The sequence below is a fragment of the Mixophyes fleayi genome, chromosome 9 (genome assembly GCF_038048845.1).
Source record: "Mixophyes fleayi isolate aMixFle1 chromosome 9, aMixFle1.hap1, whole genome shotgun sequence".
Taxonomy (NCBI): Eukaryota; Metazoa; Chordata; class Amphibia; order Anura; family Limnodynastidae; genus Mixophyes; species Mixophyes fleayi.
In genome coordinates, this window is record NC_134410.1 from 22,447,179 (window position 1) to 22,473,328 (window position 26,150).

At 42.7% G+C, this 26,150-nt stretch overlaps 1 protein-coding gene across 3 annotated transcripts in view; it reads right to left on the minus strand.

Moving 5' to 3' along the window:
* Positions 1-2,175: 2,175 nt before the first annotated feature.
* The window catches only part of TMEM91 (transmembrane protein 91), a 36,126-nt gene continuing 12,151 nt past the window's right edge, over positions 2,176-26,150 (minus strand). For 2 of the 3 annotated variants that reach the window (XM_075186912.1, XM_075186913.1), the window contains exons 2-4: positions 22,561-23,287; positions 4,547-4,690; positions 2,176-3,128 (exon numbers count right to left, since the gene is read on the minus strand). In XM_075186912.1, coding sequence (XP_075043013.1) covers positions 2,970-3,128; positions 4,547-4,690; positions 22,561-22,953 — 696 coding nt within the window. In that variant the 5' untranslated portion in view covers positions 22,954-23,287 and the 3' untranslated portion in view covers positions 2,176-2,969. Of the gene's footprint in view, positions 3,129-4,546; positions 4,691-22,560; positions 23,288-25,338; positions 25,433-26,150 lie in introns of those variants that run through there. The other variant, XM_075186914.1, reaches the window with a different exon arrangement.

A 26,150-nucleotide genomic window follows, 5' to 3' on the forward strand; every position in this document is an offset into this window, starting at 1 on the left:
ATCATAGAGGGCACCAAGCATTCTTAATGTGTGTACTGCTGTTTTATGGTGGAAAAAGTGTACATGTCCCTGGAGGCAGCCATTTTGGGGCTGATCCAATATTAACTAGAGTTAGTGAGTTTGTCTGACTCCCGGTCCTTATTCGGTTCTTGTGTTCTCGATCCCCAAGATGCTATCCAGTTCATTGACCTTCATTAGTTCATTAGACTCCAGCTCTGTTCTGACGGTCCGTCTGCCTCCTGACTCTGTAACCGCACTGACCGCTCGTGTACCAGACCCTGGCTCTGTTCTGACTGTCCGTCTGCCTCCTGGGTCTGTAACCGCACTGACCGCTCGTGTACCAGGCCCTGGCTCTGTTCTGTCTGTCTGCCTCATGACTCTGTAACCACACTGACCACTTGTGTACCAGACCCTGGCTCTGTTCTGACTGTCCGTCTGCCTCCTGGGTCTGTAACCGCACTGACCGCTCGTGTACCAGGCCCTGGCTCTGTTCTGACTGTCCGTCTGCCTCCTGACTCTGTATCCGCACTGACCACTTGTGTACCAGACCCTGGCTCTGTTCTGACTGTCCGTCTGCCTCCTGGGTCTGTAACCGCACTGACCGCTCGTGTACCAGGCCCTGGCTCTGTTCTGACTGTCCGTCTGCCTCCTGGGTCTGTAACCGCACTGACCGCTCGTGTACCAGGCCCTGGCTCTGTTCTGACTGTCTGTCTGCCTCCAGACTCTGTAACCACACTGACCGCTCGTGTACCAGACCCTGGCTCTGTTCTGACTGTCCGTCTGCCTCCTGGGTCTGTAACCGCACTGACCGCTCGTGTACCAGGCCCTGGCTCTGTTCTGACTGTCCGTCTGCCTCCTGACTCTGTAACCACACTGACCACTCGTGTACCAGGCCCTGGCTCTGTTCTGACTGTCCATCTGCCTCCTGGGTCTGTAACCGCACTGACCGCTCGTGTGCCAGGCCCTGGCTCTATTCTGACTGTCTGTCTGCCTCCTGGGTCTGTAACCGCACTGACCACTCGTGTACCAGGCCCTGGCTCTGTTCTGACTGTCCGTCTGCCTCCTGGGTTTGTAACCGCACTGACCGCTCGTGTACCAGGCCCTGGCTCTGTTCTGACTGTCTGTCTGCCTCCTGACTCTGTAACCACACTGACCGCTCGTGTACCAGGCCCTGGCTCTGTTCTGACTGTCTGTCTGCCTCCTGGGTCTGTAACCGCACTGACCACTCGTGTACCAGACCCTGGCTCCGTCCTGACACTACATCTGCCTCCTGATTCTGCTACCTCGTTTTTCGCCTGGGACAGTTAAGTGATGTGGGAACAACTTCATGCCAGAAGATCCCAAGAGCTGCTGTAAAGAACAGTGTAGAACACGAGTGACAGTAGTTATCTCCAAGGCATGGGGTGTCAGCTCTTTTGCAGCACTCTGTTTAGCATTTACTAAGTATATGCTGGAGGTGTTCAGTAAAGGAGAAGACTTTATCTAAAGATGATCTGGTACCTATTCATTATAACAATTCTGATGTGAACTTTACTGTCACACTTGTGGTGCCGATAGCTAACCTGGCTTTCAAACTTGCATGTACAACAATGTACTTTCCACACTCTAACCTCCAGAGCCCAGGGATGTAAAGAGACTGAGCCTGGAGGAGCATGAGGTAGGTGCACTTGTGAGGAACACCCACATTACATACATCTGTGAACAGATAGAAATGACAAATAACAGTTAAAGTTACGCATGTGTACTATTAATTAATCGGACATGAAGCTATCACTCTGCCTTTATGACTCAGAGATACTCAAGGAGCTGTGTGTCATTGGTGTGTACCCACTGCACTAATCCAGGTTAAGCATGTTGTCATCCAGATAATCAAGTATAAACCACAGCTTGTTAATTATAAGTACTCAAGGGCACAGGGAGGAAGGAAAGTGTTAGTAAGATGTTAATGTGGAAGTTCATTATCCGTGATAGTGTCATATTAGGACGCGGTAAGTAAAGACTGGTAACATTTAACGCCTCACATAGCTGTAAGATCAATTTAAACACTGGCATCCAAAACCAATAATCAAATCAATGTTATGCAAATCCAAGCTATAATTTAATATTAATACAGGCTCAGTAATTAGCACAAGGGGTTGAAAGCATTTTTCAGCAAGAGACACGCAGTGCAACAAGTTTCTCCCAGGAACATTGACTTTATTTACAATTTTTAATTAGAAAAAGAAATCAGACAGGCAGCAATAGGTTTAAAGGATAATTCCACGGAAGGTGAAGATTCAGTTTTGTGAGGAATATCCTAATTAAAACCGGGTGCCATAATGTTACCTGGGATTCAGCATTCATTCTAATTGGTGGGTCCCCAGTTTCTTGTGTGTGCCCGACACCTCTACACTCACGCCCGCTGGTGTCTGAACAAAGATCGGGCTGGCACGAGTGAGGAGAATGTGGTGGGCAGTGCGGGACTGCTGGTGGCATGCTGTCTACGGACAACGCCAGTGGAAGAAAACGGAATTCCAGGCATACACAAGACATTGGGCAACCCACCAGCCTGAATAATAGGTACTGAGTTTTACTTAGGGTATTCCAACCAAAACTGAATTTTCACTTTTCGTTGAATGCCCTTTAAATATCCATCCAAACGTTTAATAATTTAAAAAGAAACAAAACATGTCATTTGTATGTACAGTTCCACCCATCCCTCAGCAGCCAATGCCCGTCACCACATCATGTCTCGTGAAACAAGCGGTAACTTTGCAATTAATCCAGCACAGAGTAAAAGAAACAAAAAATTCAATCAGTTCAAAAGATTAATAAAATGAGTACGGTCTTGAGGCTCTAACGTGGCAAAATCTACATCAGACCCGCCAGATATTTCCAGGGGTCTCCATGTGCGCTCCTCCTCTGGAATGGATGGGTGGGCAATAGTCCTATTTGGAGGAGTAAAGTTCTCCATGACACTATCCGGTCCTCTAGGTTGGGGCCCTGTTGGAAAGGTATGCAATTAGCGCTACCACAGCACCCACGTAGGTGCAAATGCCCAGGAAGATTGAGAGGACAGCCAGCAGGAAAGTCTGTCTGGACGCCACACTGGCCCCATGGTAGTCACCTTGAGCTGAGGCCTTGTTGGTCTGTAGAGAAGGAAAATCCCAGTTAGCAGAGTATACTATGACTTCTGCTCTACCACATCACTCTGAACTTTTCTGATTTCTAAACCAGCTTCTTGTGAGCCAACACATCTCTACAGCTTATTCTCCCATAGAGGAGAGTGTACAATTTCTTATTAGTTCACAACTTAATGGTTTCTTACAAATTCTTGCAAAACGCACGGTACACAGACGGTACTTCAGCCACCTAGACGTCCTTGCTTATACTCTCTTCCTTTCATCCAGTTCCTAACCCTCTGAAAAGGCTTTATCACCTTCCAGCTATCTTGGTTAAACCCACATGCAGCTATTATTTTAAATTTATCTTAAATGAGCTTTGTTTTTGAAAACCACAAAATTTGCTCCACAATTCTGTAGGAACCTGTGCAAATCCTGGGATCGTCTTTTAGTACCATGGGGATCCGACTGACAGCTAGAAATAATAGCTGGCTTGTGAATGGATGGCCACATCGCTCTTCCAGTCAGGAGCTAGTAGTCATTTCTAGCCACGTGTTGGATCTGTCTGCGTTGTACCAGTAGATGTCTTGTCTAATTGACAGTGGTAGCCCATTATTTGCTGAATTCACCAGGATCCTGATACTTACAATTAGTAGGATGTGTGGATAAAAAGCATTGTAACAAACAGGCGGGTGGAGTGTGTATCTATTATAACTCTGTTCCACCACTGAGAGCGGATTACACAATCTAATATGTGGAGATTAGTGGGTATGTGTAAAGCTTTAAACTGATGCAAACTGATGTTCTTACCATAACTGAAATTTTATCCAAACTAAAACTATTTCCATGTTTCTATGATGCATCAAACATAACAAGTGACAACCAATTGACTTTTTCATTAATTGACCAAATAACTGGCTGATATATTGTATAATCCACCCTTTCAAATCTTCATCCTACCCTATAATCTTATTTCCCTTAAAGTGGACCCATTAACATACACACAGTAGAGACAGCAACTTTGTGAGCTGAACCAATATGCAGGTGAATTCAACCTATCACAAGGTTAGGAAGTTTGTTCCACATGTTTCAGTGATGTCATAGTGATGTCACTATATCCTAGTGAATCGATAGGCTGATTATTGACTGTCTCGCTAGGTGCATTTGATGGGTCTAATGAAAAGTGTAGTACCTTATAATGATGTTAAAAAAAATAATAAAAAATTCACTGTATTCACCTATATTTACATATATGTTTAATTTTAATGGAAAATATTGATTATAACCAATAAACAAATCTACCTCAGTTGAGGTTTACAGTCATCTATCTGGACAAGGTCATGAACAATTTATTTTCTCTACTCTGTGCTCTTCTCTCTCCTGTCACCTTCTATCAGCAACCCCCGGAACAGACAGCGCTGAGGGCAATATCACCCGCATCTCACCTTTTGTGACAGGAAGAACGCAGCGATGCCCAGGGGCCAGAAACAGCAGAGCATGGAGAACACAGCCAGGCCCAGGTAATCTTGGGGCAGGAGGAGCGAGAAGTGGCTCTCGCTGTCTGTGTCGCTCTCACTGGAAGAGTCATTCTGTGGGAGAAACAGAGCACTGATCAGCGGAGACAACAGGAGCAGACAGTACACACAGGATACACTCAGAGAAGTACAATAACAAGAGCCCCACAAACATCCATATATCTCTTTCTTTCTGGGCCCCCTCCAAAATCATGGGGTAAATGTATCAGGCTGAGAGTTTTCCGGGGTTTGAAAAGTGGAGATGTTGCCTAGAGCAACCAATCAGATTCTAGCTGTCAATTTGTAGAATGTACTAAATAAATGATTGCTAGAATCTGATTGGTTTTTCAAACCCGCCGGAAAACTCTCAGCTTGATACATTTACCCCCATGTGTCATATCAAACAGCACTATATAGTGGCATAGGACAGCACATGGTATCACAGAGCAGTATATACAGAATTTGCTTATTATGCTGTCGTGGCTTTTAAAGAGTTAACTTGACCACTGTAATTAAAAAAGATGTGCCTAAGAGTCTAAGCCTTATTGCTTGCAAAAACGGCATTTAATTGCACCCTATATATCAAAGGGTTAACGCCAGTTATAACCTTGCGATAACCTTGCCAGCAGCAAGATTTGCTGGCTTTCGACTGTACATGGGGAAGCCTATTTAAGAAATATCACAGTGGTACTGGGTGTGGTTTGGGTGGAATTTGGCATTATGCGGAGGTCCAGGGAAGCAGCTTAATTGCGGCTTGGGTTTGCTTTTTACAGTGTTTGAAAGTTTGACTCCTGATGCACCAAAATTAATCAGTTGAAATATGATCCTATAATAATTTAACCTTATCCGGGTCTTTAAAAAAGGTAAGGATTGGATTAAATGGCCTGAGAAAATTTCAGGTCACATGAGTGTCCTGATTCTTCATTTCAGAATGATGAAACCACACAATGAATGTTACATGGCATAGAGACGCTGGGGAGAAGGGGGCTAAGAATATGGGTAGAGAAAAACCGTGACCGGTGAATGGTTTTCACTGGCCGAGGAAGGGATACTGTGCAGTGTTAGACATATAGGTTTCATAGATAGGTGTTGTCAAGGATAGGCCCCTCTAGCTACTCCCTGATTAGATATCTTATCATATACTCCTGAACCCCTTTATTTGTCACAAACAGTCCTCTGCGCACTTGTGACTTGGAAGCTCACTGTAAGGGAACACACAGGATTCCAGCCCAAATCTCACACTCACCTCTTTCTCTAAGGCTACAGACTTCGCTGGTCCCTTTTCCCAACACAGACGCACGCTTCAAACCTCTCAGCAAATGCCACCAGCTATGTATATGGCCCGTAGCAAACCTATGTCTTAATCACCCAATTGTGCACACTCTGTCCTCTGGTAGCTAAACAATTAACCCTTCACACACTGGTTTCTAAAGAGTAAATCGAGCCAAGCAATCTGTCTCTTCTAAACTGGCAATGAATTCGTTTTAGAGCAATAAGGACAGAACTATTAAATTGTTAGATTTAATATACAAAAAGTACATTGCCTACAGAGAATAAAAAAACAATTAGATAAAGTTTTGACATATAAGTAAAATATTACAAACAGTTATAAAAACAAATGGGATGAAAGTACAGAGCATCACTTATAATCTGTATGCCTGGGGTAGGCAGAAAAGATGGACAGTCCTTCGGTTAGATTGATCCCCAAGAAGCTGACCCCTTGTCCCTTCAAAACACAGGTTTTTAAGCATACTCAAATGGGACGGCATTCACAAGGGCAGTGTGAATGCTAATGTGGGGGCGGAAATGTCCCTTGGGTGTCACCTAATGCTTGTTCAAAACTATTTCTAAGTTTTGACCTGTCTTAGCTTTTCTCAGATATATCCCAGAGACATAACTTTCCCTTCAATAAACCGGTCATAACTTCCCGCACATTTAAATACCAACTATGATGGGATTACAACAATATCCAATCTCGTCCTGAAATACATGTGACTATGGCTGTTCCCTGTATAGTTGGTATCTATGTTTTAAAACCCTTATGTGGCTGATCACTACTTTTAATGATTTTAAGTAGCATATTTTAAAACTGAATTTATTTTGTCTATATTATATATAGTCTATGTCAGCACATGGCCTCTGTGAGCCAGACCACATGCTGAGCGGTACCTAAACGTCTATTCAGGTGTCACAACCAGGCTATATCTCACCGCAGGAGCTCTTTGAAGCTGCCCCAGGTGACACTCCTATCTTCTCACACTGGAATGTGCAAAGCCATCAAATACATTTACATCAGACTCTCTGGGCTAGATTTACTAAGCTGCGGGTTTGAAAAAGTGGGGATGTTGCCTATAGCAACCAATCAGATTCTAGCTCTCATTTTGTAGAAAGTACTAAATAAATGAAAGCTAGAATCTGATTGGTTGCTATAGGCAACATCCCCACTTTTTCAAACCCGCAGTTTAGTAAATCTAGCCCTCTGTCTTCACATCTTACACTTTAACTAAACTTATCAATGGATTCATTTGATATAACATATTTACACTGCAGTTATGATTTATCCCTTATAAATAACTGTAAGCGCTCTATGTTCACGACAGGTGTGTAGGGTTAGGGGATGTAGTAATCAGGAGGGGGATATATCATAATAAGTGTCTGTTAGTTGTGTAGTGATATTGGTGCAGGATGGGTGTCACAGTCTAACGTGTGAGGGTTTAGCGGTGTGTGTAGAAATGTGTTTACTGTTTTCTTTACGTGAAATATGTGGGGTTTAGTGGAGAGTGCGGTGTGCAGTACAGAGAAGGCCTTTTTCCAGGATTCCATGAGTGGGTGGGACAGGGGTCTGAACGATGCAAATTGCTGCAAATCGTTCGATGACTTGATCGCAGCATTTCACCGTGAGGAACGAGGCAAGAATTAAGTACATTTCTCCCTTACTCCCACCCCCTCCCAAAAAAAACCCTGAAGAGGTCGTCCACACAGACATTTTTAATCCTCACATTATATGACCCACTGACTTCAGTAATTTCAGAAATAAAATAATAGAAAAGAGCACAAATGTTGGTGTGTTTCCCATATAAATATGGTTGTTTTTGAAAAAACGTGTCTAAATCCATTTTTTACAAAAATGAGCACAAAACAGCAACATTCTTACACACATACAAGCATTTTCATTTTTTTTCCCACTAAAAGTGCATTAGGAAAAAAAACTTCCTGGTGGTGATACCTTTAACGTGTGCGTGTCTCTTACATAATCAAGCAATGTGTCACTATGCCATGACTGAGTAATTGGTTACCTGATAAATCCACCCCTATAAATCATTCAATGGCACATTTCCAATACTTATTCCCCCAACAGATCGATCTGTTCCCTTTTCCCACACTTACAAGACATTTAAAATACTCAGACATAAGCAGCAGAGTGTGGATGTAAAGTTTTGGTCTATATCAGTCAACTTGTGGCGCTCCAGCTGTTGTGGGACAGAAGGTCACAGATTGTCTCTCTAGAATCATAGTGTTGGGCATACTTGCCAACTCTCCCCGAATGTCAGGGAGACTCCCTGAACTAGGGGTGATCTCCCTCACTCCCTGAAGAGTCTGGCATTCTCCCTGATGCTGAGCCAGTACAAGACGTGGTTGACTTCGCCATCTGTGGCATGATGACACAGTTCAGAAATTTTGTCCTATGTCTATGTATTGATGCCTATGGAGGTGGCCTTTTTCATGGAGACCAAGATTTAATCACAGACTGACTGGTAACACAACATGACTTCAGTAATGGAGACAGAAATGTAAAAGACACTTCAGTCTCTAGAGATTCATTAGCTGCTTTTCTTTAACGCAAATTGTGTCAATCGTCCCCCCCACCAGAACCCAACACCTTGAGAACGATTCACAGAATCGAAATGCGTTGGTAGTGAGAACGGGGGATCTGATACCAGGTGGAAACTGCTTCTGAAAGACTTGCGGGACTGTGAAGCAATGTGGCGGCACCTGCTGATATAATCTCACAGCGATTGCGCTCCTTACATGCCTGTTATGTGCTTAATGGGGAAGGAGTCCACCTTCATAGGGATCGGAGAGAAACTTTAAAACTGGATATTAGAATGTTTTCAGATATTTTATATATTGGTAAAAACAAAGAATATTTGATTATTTTTTAAGCAAATCGCACTATTGTTGTTTTATTTGTTTATAAACACAATCTGTGGAGTGATAAGTGAAATGAAATACAGCAATGTTTGGTTCATATGTAAAAAGTAAATAACTCTTATAATGTCAGACCTCTCTAAGAGAGGAAAGAAAAGGAGATTGATATTACACTTGTGGATGAGAACATTTATGAGTTTGAAATTTAATTGGAATATGTCTGCTGTGAAGTTTAAATCAGAAGAAAGATTGCAGCTGTTTAGGTTCAAGAGTTAGCACAGTTTGCACTATGATCTTTTTTTGCTTATTTCTTTGTATGTAACACTGCAGGAAAAAAGGAAGTGATACATCTTTATTAAGAAAAAAGCACACATCATTTTAAAGGACAATATTTGTTTATATTGTAACACTGGAGGAAAAAAAGAAAGTGACACACTTGTATTAAGAAGAAAGCACACATCACTTTAAAAGGACATTGTGTTAATATATGCCTACAGCTGCCCAATCTTGTCTGATCTTGGAAACTAAGCAGGATTGAGCTGGGTTATTACTTGGATGGGAGACCACCTGGGGATATCAAGTGCTGTAGGCTAAAGTATATTTAATGAAATTCTATTGTTATTGTATGATGAACCAATAGCGCACAGTACACTTTATTTGTTTTTTGGATATTTTGTAATATTGGTTAAATTGGATGTTAACCTAAGGTGTATATTGCTGCAGTTGGAGGTAGCGCAGGGGAATCCAAAACATGTATTTATTACTCAAGTATTCCTGCCTAACCCGACCTTATTAGCATATACAGCCTGTGCTGGAAGAACACCGGAAATGCCCAGGGCTGTCAATCAAAATTCCAGTTGTGCCTCATCCTGCCCATATAATAGTAGTAATAGTCTACTGCTATACATAACGAAACTCACCCATTCAGTGTTATACATGATAATGTTCTGCAGTTCTCTATGAAATGCTGAGTATTGAAAAGTAGTCTTTAGCTATAATTTGTTATGGACTCAATGTAATGTGTTGTTTTACGACAAAGAACAGCCATAGGAAACCTATCCCCTAATCGCCCCCACCACCCGCGAACTGGTACCTGCTTGGCTCTGTTGCCCTGGGTGCAACTAAGAAAGCAGACGAGCAGGGCCATCTTAGCAACATTATGGGCCCCCGGGCAAAGCAGTGCACTGGGGCCCCTACCTACACAACCACTCACAGGAATAAAAATGTAAATTATCGATAAAATTAAGTTTATATTTATTGTTACCTGCAAAACGTCATAAATGGCCAACATACCCATAACACCACTCCACATGCCATCAAACCTAACTAAATGCCCCTGGCATGCCCATCAGATCTCTCCATATGCCCCATACATCCACATCAGCTGCTTTTGTCCCCCTTCATGTCTCCCCTATTTCACACACTGTGACCTCCATTATGCTCCTGTTTTGCAGTGCATGGGGAACTCTATTTAATAAATATCATGGAGGCACTCTGGAGCCTACACCATAAAATATAAATCTTTATTACATACCAAATTAAAACTATATGTCTAACCATTAGATTTTATATTTCTTTTTCTATATATGACCTTATTCAGATTATTCTAGAATGCTTCCCAACACGAGCAGGTATTTCTATACGCTATGGCTATTCTTCAGCTTGCCTATTATTCCAGTCTTAATGCACAGATCAGTCACACAAATGTAGCAATCAAAATGCCTTTCAAGATAAATTGTAGCAAAAGATATAACCATAAGATTACTTTCTGAAGTTAATCATTGTAGCACACAAAAAACAAGATATATGCTGTTACTATTCCCTTGTTACAGGTCTGTCTCTAAGTAACTGCTGGAAACGGAGATCTTCGTACTGCATGATCATTATCATTTTTTCTTTATAAAGTGCTGAATTATTATGCAACGCTGTGCACTGATTGGATCATGACAGGACACAAACAACTGACATACAATGACATGAAACAGAAGGTAAAGATGGCACTGCCCAAATGAGCTTACAATCTAAGAGGTATGGGGAACACATGATACGGAAGGTAGTGAATAATAAGGTGTGGGTGTCTATTGTTAGGCATATCAGCCTCCAATAATAACTAATAAAGAAGCCATTGGCGACTGGTATTGGCGTGCAGCTACCGGTGGTGTGGTATGGTTGGAATGAGGAGACTGTGGAAGGTGAAGACATGAACCAGTCACTGTAGAAATCTTGAAATAGGCATATGCTGGCAACCATGTCTGTCCTTCACCATTTATTATAAACGACAGGGCTATCTTTCCCCCTGGGCACGCTGGGCAGTTGCCCGGGGGGCCCATGAGCATAGGGGCCCCATAGGCTGGGCCCAATAGAAAAAAAATCTATTCACCCATGTATCAAGGCACAGCTGTACAACATGTTTTTTTAATGTTTAAACACTGATTTTTGTTGCAAGTACCAATAAATATAAACTTAATTTTATTGATAATTTACATTTTTATTCCTTTGAGTGGTGTTGTATGTAGGGGCCCAAGTGCACTGCTTTGCCCGGGGGCCCATAATGTAGTTAAGATGGCCCTGATAATTGAGCGTCCTTCCTCTGCTGGTACTAGAAGAGACTTTCTTCTGGTTCCCTCTGGTTAACTGTCAGTTTAGAGTAACTTCGTAGCCCGGTGTTTCTTTCCAGTGTCATGCTCACTGCATGACACTGTTGTTCCCCAACAATCACAACAACTGTTCTGCTACAGACCTGTAGCAGGACAGTTGTTCCCCATGTCCGGTGGCAGTAGAAGTCACCAAAGGAGGAAGAGAGATGGCAACAGTTAAACTCACTGGCTCCTGCAGTTAGACTGAGATGGTATCTAGTAGATCTTCTAAACAACCTTGTCCTTGGTGTGATGACTCTCCTGGCAACACCATGTGATTTCCCAGAGCCGACACAATGATATTTTATAACTTGTGGAACAATTGCATACATGCTAAGTGGCCACTGTTCAGCTTTGTTTCCCACACTTACTTAGAGAAGACTTGTGTGCAATATTACAAGGGAATAATTATAGTGTAGTTCTTCTATGTGGGCTACAAAGATTAACATCTGAAAGTAATCTCATGGTCATTTCTTTTGCAGCAAATTATCTTGAAATGCAATTTGATTGCTACATTTGTTGTGACTGATCTTTGTATTAAGATTAGGATAATAGGGAAGCTGAATAATAGCGTATAGAAATACCTGCTCACATTGGGAAGCAATCATGAATTATCCTAATAAATAAATATAGAGGCTAATGGTTACTTTAATTTGAAATACTACTAAATGGCCATCAGTGATGATATTTGGGGATAATGAACATAAATATTGCTTCAAACCAATTTATTTAATACCACTGTATCCTTTAATTCAGATTAATATGTATTCTCAACTCCAAAGAGAATATTGGGGATTTATTGTAAATAATTATTTGAATTAAGTGGATCTTTTGCTGCTTTAATGATAATTTGCATTTTAAATCACATCAGCACTTTCCACAAGTTAACATTATATGTCGTTGGTGGAATGCTGTGGCAAAACATATAGGGACTGAGGGCCTGATTCATTAAGGTACTTAAATTAAGAAGTTTCTTATCTAAGTCTCCTGGACAAAACCATGCAAGGAGTGAAAATTAGTTTTCTGTTTTGCACATAACTTAAATACTGTCTGTTTTTTCATGTGCGCTACATGAAAAAACAGACAGTATTTAACTTATGTGCAAAAATAGAAAACTAATTTGCACCCCTTGCATTGTAACCTGGTTTTGTCCAGGAGACTACTTACTCAATTTTTTTACTTAATGAATCAGGCCCATAGTTTGTTAAAAAAAAAAAAAAAAAAAAAAGACCTCAACCTCCCCCACCCTCAACCTATCCATTTTCATTCAATATCCTAAAAAAATATGAATAAAAAAAAACTAGGCCAAGTCCATTCTTCTTCTGTATCTGACCAATGCGGGCTACTTTACCCCTTAATACAAAATGGCGCTGCTTCGGCTTGTACAAAGTGACCAACATTTTTTGTTTTTTATCCGTTTCAGTGCTGTTCACCTTCACAGTAACACATTTATAGAAATAGATCACACAGCTTCTGCCTGCAGTCTAGTCCCACAGGAGCTATGGCAGGTTAGTAGCTTTAGTAAACAGACACTATAGAGAACAAAGATTATTTAAAGGAAAAGCAAAACTAAAATTTAAGTTGTCTTATGTACAAAAAAATGAAATAAAACTTTATGTAAGATGGGGTTTGAAATATTTTTTGTTACGCACATCTTTTGTCTTTGAATCTATAGAAGGATACAGAAGCAAGTGTCTTGGGGATAATTATACTATATCGTCTAAAAATGAAAAGCAGATTTGTTGCCCATAGCAACCAATCAGATTGTAGCTATCATTTATCTAGAACAATGCACAGAACGAGTCATCATTTGCAGCCCTCAACTCCTTCCTGATTTATTGTCAGATTTATTTGTTATTGCCTATAACACATGTTTATAATGCCTGCTGATGTTTTATTACAGATATGTATCTCTTTACTTGATTAAATGTATTGTTTTAACTCCTTACTGAAATTAAGGGTAATGTGTTGCCCTTTTGAAGGTCAGAGGAACACACCATGAAGTGTGTCAGATTGCCCATCACTGATCTAATACATTCTAGAACATGACAGCTAGAATCTGAATGGTTGCTATGGGCAACAATTCCACTTTCACTTTTTAGAAGTTTAGTAAATCTATCCATGTAGAACTGGTGGTATGGAAAATGTAAGTGAATGGAATTTGATAGATTTATAATCAAAACAGTTAGATAAGTGGTGGACCAGCCCACATCGACCACTGCTTCTATCTATCTATCTATCTATCTATCTATCTATCTATCTATCTATCTGTGACTGGATCACTTATAAATAACTTATGGTATAAATTTTTTTAAAGGAAATAACGCAGGGCGCTTATTTATATAATTGCAAATGTACTTATTTTTGATATTGTGTATATTTTGGTAAAGGAAATATCCTTATTTCTGAGACCAGAGGAGTAAATTTGTTTTTTGTTTTTACTTTGCTCAAGGAAATGCATTATTGCTGAGGTATATACCTGATGCAAAAAGCATTTGTTGAGGAAGAATTTTGTGTATTTTGGTGTGGGGGAATGACTTGATTGGGATTTTGTAACTTTTCTTTGGGAATGTGTATTCTACAACTGTCTGAAGACAGGACCCATGTTAATCTTATGTTAATTAGACTTTTTGATGTGTGAGGGTCCAGTACCTGAAGGCACAGGAAGGTTTAATTAGACTTGCTGTTAGAGTTCCTGTGTCTAAAACAAGATGCCAGAAATCACAGCAAGTTTTACGATATCACAGATAAGTGTAAAAATTGTTCGCTTTGCATTGCATGTAAATCCATGTTTGGGAAAACATATTGCATCCTGATTCCAAAAAGAACTCAGACCTCAGGGGGCTGGCTTACCCTGTGAGGCTGTGTACAGAACTGTGTAAAAAGCACTGTTTTGTATTGAAAGCTGTTCTTCTTGTTTCATCTGACCTGCTCACTGGTACCTTCAACCAGTATGAGCAAATAAACATCACTTGCTTCAAAGACCTGCTTGGAAACTTCTCTATCCCTGTGACCTACAGATTAGACCCAACTCTAATCTGTTACCGTCTATTTCCGAGGTTTGGACCCAGCTTTCTGGTACCACCGATCTGCCCGCTACCCAGCAGCTCTGGCCAGTGTGATAGGCCAAGGGGGATACATCCACAGCAAACCTGATCCATAGGAAGAGGTCAGGGCTACCAGCCCAGGTACACCAGAAACGGGGTACACTAGCAGCATCAGTTACCCAGAAAAACCCAGTACTGGATGCCTGTAAGGAGTGCAGTTGCAACAGTATTTGTAAGCCCCTCCTACTGCGGTTAGAGGGCGCATTTGTGATAACGAAAGGGAAGGATGGCAAAGTGAGCCCAGTCGGTTCCCAGCAACAACAGACAGGGTGGCATAGGCGGTCCATCCGGTCACACTATCTATCTACAACTGTGATAGTTAGCTGCCAACCCTGCTCTCTAATTGAATGGATGATTAATTTCATTAGTCCCACTCTTGAGTAAATGGTAACATTAAAATACCATGTAATACAGTTGATTACTATGTTTGATGTTCATCTATACCTAATACATGTTTTAACATTATTATTAATGATATTTATTTAAGCATGCTATAAATCTGACTTTCTGGTCAATAAACTAATCCACTACCAGAACATAATTCCCAATTATTCATCTTCAGGAGACAAATTCCCAGACACTCTTGTTTCAAATTGTCCTTTTTTTTGACAAATGTTTTCAGATCTGTCTGTGTGTCAAATGCTCACAAAACATTGATCTGCTTTCTGTACTAAGCATAGTAACTTTATACAGAGGTGGTTGAACAAACGCATATTCTTATGCAAAATTTTGCATTCCAAGCCATTTATTCCTATATATTAGGAAAAGACAACCTTGTTTGTCAAGGCAAAAAGACAATATCACATTCACTTTGATACAGGTAGAGTCCTGTCACAACTTATTAATAGGGTGCGTGGGTTCTAGAATTGAGCAAAATTCGCAAAACTGTTCTGAAAATCATTTGCGTCATTCTTCATTCGGCCGCATAATTTTACACATTGTCCCTGCACATATTGGGCCTGATTTATTAAGGAACTTAGGCAAGAATTTGAGTAAGTTTTCTTACTTAAGTTTCCTGGACAAAACCATGTTACAATGCAAGGGGTGTAAATGAGTTTATTAGTTTGTACAAAAGTTAAACACTGGCTGTTTTTACATGTAGCACACAAATATCAACTTTAAATTTCAGTGGACAAATAAGCTATCAAGTATTTGTGTGCTACATGACAAAACAGACAGTATTTTCCTTATGTGAAAAATAATAAACTAATTTGCACCCCTTGTATTGCAACATGGTTTTGGTCAGAAAACTTAAGTAAGAAAACCTTCTCAATTTCTTGCATGGTAGCATGGTAAGGTTATTGCGCCATGTTAGAACCGTCACCGTTGGCCCTGGTATGTCACCTCAATTCTTATCCACCGTTGGCCCCACCTCTTGTTCTCAAATCCTAGAACTTGAATAGGAGATTGTGTGCTGGGTGAAGCTCGTTGGGTTTTATGTTCTCTTATTGGTTAAATACATCCCTGTGGGAGACAGTAAGTTTGTTTACACACCGCGGGGAGTCAAAGAGGGGTGGGTACCTTCTGCTCCCTACCCCTCTACTCTCCCTCACACCCTCCTCTCATCTCTACAAACGTCTGATAGAAATGTATTATATATATTCTATATATATGTATTATATATCCCAAAAGTTAAGAAGTGATGTGGTGATGATAGAGGTGAGTGTCAGGAAGTCATATCTCCCGACTATTCCTTTACTGCTACCGCACGCAGATCTCTACCATTCCCATACCCACTCCACATCTAGCTCATACTTGCCAACATGGGCAAAATGATTGCCGGGAGGTCCGGGATGCAGGTGGGTGTGTGGGGATGGGGCTCAAAGAATTGTGTCATGAGCCCCGCCCCCAAATGGACACCACTACTCTGGACCAATAAAAACAGTGGGCGGGTCCACGATGCCGCGTCCATGACATCACTAGGCCCCACCCCCTCTGTTTAGTTTACACAGCCAGCCAGGATCAGGGAGAATTGCCTGCTCTATCGGGAGTCCGGGAGGACTCCCAGAAATTCGGGAGTCTCCCGGACATTCAGGGAGAGTAGGCAACTATGATCTAGCTCTCTACTATTGCTTGTGTGAAACATCTATAGGAACATTGGTAATGGGTTATTAAACCGCTGCTTGAATCAGACAAGCCTTTCTGTACAAATCTGTATATAAGTAAATTGCTCAATAACACCGTTAGATAAATTATAAGGGAAAACTTTAAAACCAGGGTTGCTGTGACTAAGATAAAAAAATATATTTATTTTAATATACTACCAAAATAAAGCTCTATATATCCTGACAAATCAAGGTGAAATGCACCAGGTAGGGTATGCAAAATATTTAATAAGTTATTCTCTGTATAACCAACACATTGAAAAATTGTCTAATTTGGGCTAGTTACAGATGTATAAGAAATCTCTAATTATGCCAGTGGTATATACAGTCAAATATACCCTAAACAGATATTTTATTTGAAAATGTCAACACAAATGTTCAAGACAAGAGAAACGTGTCCCAGCCACCTCCCTCCATCTGTGTCTCCTGCGTCCCTAGCTCGTTGGGAATCAGCCTGTAAACGAGCTGACAATTTTAGAGCAGCCAAGCATGCAGATACAGTCTGTCAGACACAATGCCACAACACACTGCAAATTTACATGGCAATGCCCGAGTAATACACACCTATAGTACTGATACAGCGACAAACATGACACAATATTACAAATAAATAAATCTAAATAAAATACTTCTTCAGATATTGAGCATTGCCATGTACCAAGGAGGAATGAGGGAAGGTGAGAAGGGTATCACGGTTGACCTTACTGGTGAGTATACAATAAGAGGAGTTATATAACACTTGTATCGCTAGCATTCCATGTACTTCATAAATACTTTGTGATGAATGTTAATATTCATGTCTTGTCTGGCTGTATATACCACATGTGAGGTCCTTTTGGTGAGCATTTTTGTTATTGGTATATACATTTTCATTTAGTCTTACAACTCTCTCTACGTTTCCTGTAATGACCCCACACATAGCTGATTTGCAGCACTGCTATTCCTCTAATAAACACACGCAGAGCTTAGTCACATAACCTCTGTCTTGTTGCTCTCTCTATAGTTCCGTAATAACACCACATACTCACAGTTCTATCACTAGACCTCCAGCTTTACTGCTCTCTTACATATACTGACTACACACAGTGCTGGCACTACATCTCCAGCCAGTGGTACTATACTGACCATACACAGTTCTATCAATACACCTTCTGCCTACCCTACTGCACTCTTACCTATACTGACCATACACAGTGCTGGCACTACATCTCCAGCCATTAGTACTGCACTCTTACCTATACTGACCATACACAGTTCTATCAATATACTTCCAGCCTACCCTGCTGCTCTCTTACCTATACTGACCATACACAGTTCTGTCAATATACCTCCAGCATACCCTACTGCACTCTTACCTATACTGACCATACACAGTGCTGGCACTACATCTCCAGCCAGTGGTACTATACTGACCATACACAGTTCTATCAATACACCTTCTGCCTACCCTACTGCACTCTTACCTATACTGACCATACACAGTGCTGGCACTACATCTCCAGCCAGTCGTACTGCACTCTTACCTATACTGACCATACACAGTGCTGGCACTACATCTCCAGCCAGTCGTACTGCACTCTTACCTATACTGACCATACACAGTTCTATCAATATACTTCCAGCCTACCCTGCTGCTCTCTTACCTATACTGACCATACACAGTTCTGTCAATATACCTCCAGCATACCCTACTGCACTCTTACCTATACTGACCATACACAGTTCTGTCACTACACCTCCAGCCTACCCTACTGCTCTCTTACCTATACTGACCATACACAGTTCTATCAATATACCTCTGGCGGCCTACCCTACTGCACTCTTCCCAATACTGACCAAACACAGTTCTAACAATACACCTCCAGCCTACCCTACTGCACTCTTACCTATACTAACCATACACAGTTCTATCAATATACCTCCAGCCTGCCCTACTGCACTCTTCCCTTTACTGACCATACACAGCTCTCCCACTACACCTCCAGCCTACCATACTGCTCTCTTACCTATACTGACCATACACAGCTCTCCCACTACACCTCCAGCATACCCTACTGCTCTCTTTTCTCTTCTGATAACACATACAGCTCTGCCACTACACCTCCAGCCTACCCTACTGCTCTCTTTTCTCTCCTGATACCACACAGTTCTGCAACTACACCCCCAGCCTACCCTACTGCTCTCTTACCTATACTGACCATACACAGCTCTCCCACTACACCTCCAGCATACCCTACTGCTCTCTTTTCTCTTCTGATAACACATACAGCTCTGCCACTACACCTCCAGCCTACCCTACTGCTCTCTTTTCTCTTCTGATAACACAGTTCTGTCACTACACCTCCAGCCTACCCTACTGCTCTCTTTTCTCTTCTGATAACACAGTTCTGTCACTACACCTCCAGCCTACCCTACTGCTCTCTTACCTATACTGATCATACACAACTCTGCCACTACACCTCCAGCATACGCTACTGCTCTCTTTTCTCTTCTGATAACACACAGCTCTATCACTACACCTCCAGCCTGTCCTACTGATCACATTCCTATGCTGGAATCCACACAGCTCTGTAACTACATCTTCAACCAAGACTTAAGACATTAGATGACAAAGGTTACATTAGTGGACCCTTGATGCACTCTGCAAAACACAAAGGGAAAAATGAGGCTGTATTCCTAATCTAGAATGTATCAGACATCAAGAAAGAAAAACAAATTCCACTGGTACAAATTGTTCAGTTATTACATTTGCAGAATTTGAGGAGCGAGATCATAAATCTCATGGAATCAGATTGTTTTAGAGCTTTAGATAGATTTATAGTGAGATTTGGATGATGCCTTGGGCTAGGCTGGAGTTAAAACTTGTTGTAGATTCAGGACTTGGGTTGGTATTAGGTCAAGGTAAGTGGGAGTGTTTACATTATAACGATGAACTTCATCATCATCACCATTTATTTATATAGCGCCACTAATTCCGCAGCGCTGTACAGAGAACTCATTCACATCAGTACCTGCCCCATTGGAGCTTACAGTCTAAATTCCTTAACACACACACAGACAGACTAGGGTCAATATGTTAGCAGCCAATTAACCTACTAGTATGTTTTTTGGAGTGTGGGAGGAAACCGGAGCACCCGGAGGAAACCCACGCAAACACAGGGAGAACATACAAACCTGAATCAAGATGGTTCTTGTCCTAAGACACTGGGGGTCTGATATGAAAGTCCTTCAATCCAGACTCCATTACTATAAAGTATAAGGGTGGTCGGCCCATCGTGATGGTACCAGTCCAATTTCCCCTTTATTAAAACAGCTCTGACTTCAACTTGTCCTGAAGTTTTCTTCACTATTCTCTTACTGATCCCACACACAGATCTCTGCTATTCTGGTATTGACCCCACACACAGATCTCTATTCCTCTGTTGACTCCACAGACAGCTCTTTGCTATTCCAGTACTGACCCCAAACACAGCTCTGTGCTATTCCTGTACTGACCCCAAACACAGCTCTGTGCTATTCCAGTACTGACCCCAAACACAGCTCTGTGCTATTCCTATACTGACCCCAAACACAGCTCTGTGCTATTCCTGTACTGACCCCAAACACAGCTCTGTGCTATTCCAGTACTGACCCCAAACACAGATCTCTGCTATTCCTGTACTGACCCCAAACACAGCTCTGTGCTATTCCTGTACTGACCCCAAACACAGCTCTGTGCTATTCCAGTACTGACCCCAAACACAGCTCTGTGCTATTCCTGTACTGACCCCAAACACAGCTCTGTGCTATTCCAGTACTGACCCCAAACACAGATCTCTGCTATTCCTGTACTGACCCCAAACACAGCTCTGTGCTATTCCTGTACTGACCCCAAACACAGCTCTGTGCTATTCCAGTACTGACCCCAAACACAGCTCTGTGCTATTCCTGTACTGACCCCAAACACAGCTCTGTGCTATTCCTGTACTGACCCCAAACACAGCTCTGTGCTATTCCTGTACTGACCCCAAACACAGCTCTGTGCTATTCCTGTACTGACCCCAAACACAGCTCTGTGCTATTCCTGTACTGACCCCAAACACAGCTCTGTGCTATTCCTGTACTGACCCCACACACAGCTCTCTGCTATTCCTGTACTTTCCCCACACACAGCTCCCTGCTATTCCTGTACTTTCCCCACACACACAGCTCTCTATTCCTCTACTGATCCCACAGACAGCTCTCTGCTACTCCTGTACTGATTCCACATACAGCGGTCTGCTATTCCTGTACTGAACCTACACATAGGTCTCTTCTACTCCTGTACTGATCCCACACACAGCTCTCTGCTATTCCTGTACTGAACCCACACACAGGTCTCTGCTATTCCTGTACTGACCCCACACACAGCTCTCTGCTATTCCTGTACTTTCCCCACACACACAGCTCTCTATTCCTCTACTGACCCCACAGACAGCTCTCTGCTATTCCTGTACTGATTCCACATACAGCGGTCTGCTACTCCTGTACTGAACCCACACACAGGTCTCTTCTACTCCTGTACTGATCCCACACACAGCTCTCTTCTACTCCTGTACTGATCCCACACACAGGTCTCTTCTACTCCTGTACTGATCCCACACACAGCTCTGCACTATTCCTGTACCTTCCCCACAAACAACTCTCTCTTCCTCTACTGACTCCACAGACAGCTCTCTGCTATTCCTGTACTGAGACCACACACAGCTCTTTATACATCTACTGACTCCACATCTCGCTCTCTAATATCCCCGCACTGATATTCCTGTTCTGCGAGTACACACTGTTCTTTCACTACACCTCCACCCTGTTATAAAGCCACATCCATGATCCCTTTACTCAGTGGCGCACGCAAAACCCCTCCCCTCCGCTAAAAAAGTGCCCTATATAGCGGCACTGTACTATACAGCAGCTGCGGCGCTGCCAAAGAAGCGTCCGCGGCGGTGCTGTACTGTATACAGGACCGCCGCGGACGCTTCTTTGACAGTGCCGCGGCTGCTGTATAGTACAGTGCTGCCTAAACGGAGCTGATGCGCATGATTGGCAGCTCTCTCGCTTTTTTTTTTTTCTCGGTGGAGGGGAAACCCCCCTTAAAAATGCTTTGTGCGCCCCTGTTACTGAGCCACACATAGATCTGCAGAGGGTTGTGGACCCACACCCTCCGAAGTGATGACTAAATGCTGCCTGGAGGGATTTGGAAACTGAACTTGGGGTAATGCTTAATAATAGCAGGCACCCACTTAACTGGGGTCATTTTGGGGGCATGGGGTGGGTTTGAAACGTTAACTGTCAACATGGCAGAGGTTTACAAAAAGGCTAGAATATCATTAACCCTATCCATAATCTTGCCCCCAAATCCTAAAAATAAAAGAGATTCCTCGGGGACAAATATTTGTACTTGTGGAAATATATTATTTGTTTGGGTTGTATACATATTTTGGAAGTACAGTTGGATGTTACCTCTCATTTCATATAACCAGGTGTCTGCTTTATTTAAATTATAATATAATTAAAATAATATTACCGATATCCGTAAATTATGTTTTGCAATTCACAGTACCTGTAAAACATGTCAAACAGGTACAGAATAATATACTTTTCTAAAATAGTATGGGGTACTATTTAGTGCAGGTCTGCTCAACCTGCGGCTCTCCAGGTATTGTGAAACTACAAGTCCCAGCAAACCTTGCCATCTATAGACTGGCTATCTGCTGGCAAAGCATGCTGGGGTTTGTAGTTTCACAACACTTGGAGAGCCACAGGATGGCTAGGCCTGATTTACTGCATTGAAGTGAGAAAATGTGAGTATATATTATTTATACCAGTGTTGTCATTTAGTCCATTAATGGAGAAGGCCCACTAATACGGTTTTTGCGTCCAACAATCATCCATCACCACACAGTGATTTTTTACTTTGAAAACCCAGTTACCTCCAAATCCAGAACATCCTCTTCCTTCACTTCACAGGATACAGTATGAATGTCTTTCTCTGGGGAGTACAACAACTTTTTGCAGATCTCTGGGCTCCCCTGAGCATCCACAAAAGTGGTCTCTGAATAGACTTTTCCCTTCCACACCCGGGGATCTGTTGACCTCCAGAAAGATACATCCGCTACCCTCCCACCCCCAGAATCCACAGTCCTGCGCAGGCTTCCAGGATCCAGAAACTGCTGGGTCAGTTCTGCCCCCTGCTGGGATCGGTGTGGGAGACATTTCCAAATGAATCCTCCTCCCCCACTGTCTTTGGAAATGAGAGGGGTAAGCATGCCCGTTCCGATAGACCGATCCAGGAGGGGATGCTGTAACTCATGTAGACACTCCATTACTTATTTGTGTTACTGTGGTCTCCAGAGGATTCTGGGAAAAGCCATTATCCGCTAAGTAAAGCTAAGTGTCCTTGCCTTGTCTTTGAAGTGGGCTCCGCTTGTATATTCCTTCTTTGTGGCTTGTCTCGGTATTGTGCTATATTAATGTGCTAGATACTGAGACCCAACGCTTCATGACTTCTGGTTATTATAGATTTTTTTGCATGTTCTTGGGGCCAGACAGGCGGAACTGCCCAACACGTGGCAGGAGGATTAAGGTGTAATAATACATTATTTTGTAGCTTGGTTCCAAAATATGGAAAACGTCAGTGAATAATTTATGCCTTGTTTACTGTGGGGAAAGAAGAAAAATAATATTAATAATCCAACTCCCATCCAGGATGAAGACACAAAAGGGGTTATTTACAAACTGGGAAAAAATGTGGAGTGTAGCGCAAAATATGTATGATTGCTTTTTGTGGCATCCTACACCTGTTTTTAAGCATTTGGTCCTGTTTGTGCTTGTATGGATATGCACATGGGTTCAGAGGTTGAAGTAGCAAGCTGTGGGCCCCGATGCAGGGAAGCCGGGCGGAGGGAACCAGGACCCACAGCTTGCTAGTTCCCCATGCAATGGGCCCCATTATCTCCATGGGCCCCGGTGCAGGGAAAAGGGACAGAGGGAACCAGGGCCCACAGCTCGATAGTTCCCCATGCAATGGGCCCCATTATCTCCATGGGCCCCGGTGCAGGGAAATGGGACAGAGGGAACCAGGGCCCACAGCTCGCTAGTTCCCCATGCTATGGGCCACCTTTATCTCCATGGGCCCCGATGCAGGGTAACGGGACAGAGGGAACCAGGGCCCACAGCTCGCTAGATCCCCATGCAATGGGCCGCCTTTATCTCCATGGGCCCCGGTGCAGGGAAACGGGACAGAGGGAACCAGGACCCACAGCTTGCTAGTTCCCCATGCAATGGGCCCCATTATCTCCATGGGCCCCAGTGCACCCCACTTGCTGCACCATTGGTAGCTCTGCCACTGCATGGGTTAATGTGGTAAGAAGGTGCGGACTGAGAGGGGAGCACATTTTTGTTTCTTATGGAAGTACTTTACATGAAGTACTTTACATGGAAAGAAGAAGCACTGAGGGGTCTAAGGGTTAACGCCAGAGAAATTAGAGATTTCTCTGACCTTAATTCATTGCCGGAGCTTACTGCTGTCCCCATAAAACTCTATGGGGAAAGCAGCTCTAGTCAATTTATCAAGCTGTGAAATGCAAAGGACCATCTCAGGATGGTGTTACTGGGCTTTTACAATGGGATAACGCTGAAGTTCCAACAAGCAGTAATGGACCACAGGCCAGCAGGCATTGCCTGTGCAGGCAAACATTAAAAAGCAAAATGCGTGGCAAATAGAATGCATTGTGGCTCTGCATTGTTTTACAGTTCACAATAGGACTATAATCCCTACACTGCAGGGTCATACAGACAGAACAGAACAATGAGCTATGGAGACTGTCCCTCCTGCTGCAGGGTAACACAGACATTAGGGAGCTATGAGTGACAGAGGTAGCCCCTCCCACCATAGGGTTACACAGATGGAGAGAAGCAATGGCACAGATTTTCTCCCTCTTAATAAAGAAGTGTTTGTTCTATCTGAACCCCTGGCTGTTTTATTACATATCCAGGAACAGAGATGCTATATTTAGCACACAGTGCGATGGAAATCGCCTTCATACATATGTTATGTGACGTCTCTCCCTCCTGCCTGCAGGGTGATAGAAACAGAGGAGAGATATGCGTGAGGTTATTATTTGCATTTAAACGGCAATGTTCTCTCCCTGTTACTAGGGTGTTTCCTTGTAGTAATATGAAATATTCCCTGTATTTGCTTATACACATAAATCACATTGCATGAAAGCAGGCACAGAGGACATCTAGCACAGCAATATAGTATAAACTTTCCCATGGGGTTTTAATGAAGGCCAGGAATGAATTATGTTCCAGGGTAGAGGGGGGGGGGGGCTACACTGGATTTTTGGAGGTCCCTGGGGCAGCCCCTGTTAGGGGAGTGAGCGTACATGATAATGTGTCAGTCAAAGGCAAAGCAGGAGAGCATAAAGTGCAAGCAAACCATGTAATAAAATATTAATAGGCTTTTAAGGCAGCTGTCTTGGTGATGGAAGCCCTAGCTGCCTCGCTCCCTCAGTGCGTGGAACTGCAAGTGGGCACATAACATCTATCTCACTGCTGGAACATGACAGAGTCGCGCAGGAGGAGGAGGGTGGGGGGTTGGGGTATGATGGCCGGCTGTGCCCCTCGTCTCTAATACTGTGACACGATAATTCAACATTCACGGCCTCACTATATATTCTTTTTGTTCTGTCAGTAACAATTATTACCTCACACATTTCTTCTTAGACTGCACAGGAATTAAACCATCCAAATCCTCTGTGCATGGGCAGTGTGTGTCTCAGGGGTCCACAGTGCCCCTAAGCTGGCAGCGTTCCTGTCTGCTAAAGTCACAATGACACAATAATGAATCAAATCACCGGGCACCAGAAGATTGAGGGGTTAATTAGTACCAGGTTTGAGGGGGGGGGGGGTTACTGCTGGGCTGTAACTAGGACAAATATGAAGGGGGGCACAGGGAAGGGATATTTTATATCAATTTGTTCGCAATTGAGCATTTGGCGGGTGTCACATTTCCTTCTTGCCCCAGGAGCTAACATTTCTACTTATGCCTCTTGGTCACTGTGTAGTGTGAAAGGACAGACATAGCCGTTACGGGGAAAGTAACACAGTATGATGTGATTGATGACATGGAGGGAGGGGGGGTCTGGGGTAATGAGAGTAATTATTAAAGGCAGATCTATCAGCTGAAGATGGACGGCTTCGTTACATTAGGGCAGAGAAACAAATTAGGAGAAGTAGTCGATAGGAAATAGCATCACCTGGGGAGCTGAGTGAAAACACCTACGATTATGGGATTGGAGTAAGAACAATGCGGAAGACGGGCTACCAGCCTCTGTATACTGCTCTGTGATACCATATGCTGTCTGTGCTATCATATACCACTATACACTGCTCTCTGGTACATACAAGGATTAAAGTCTGCATTATTGTGCATTGTGGGGAGGTTACAGTATGGGGGGGTAGGAAGAGAAAGAGGTAGACAAAGATGCAATTGTTTCTTATATGCTAGAGTGTCACA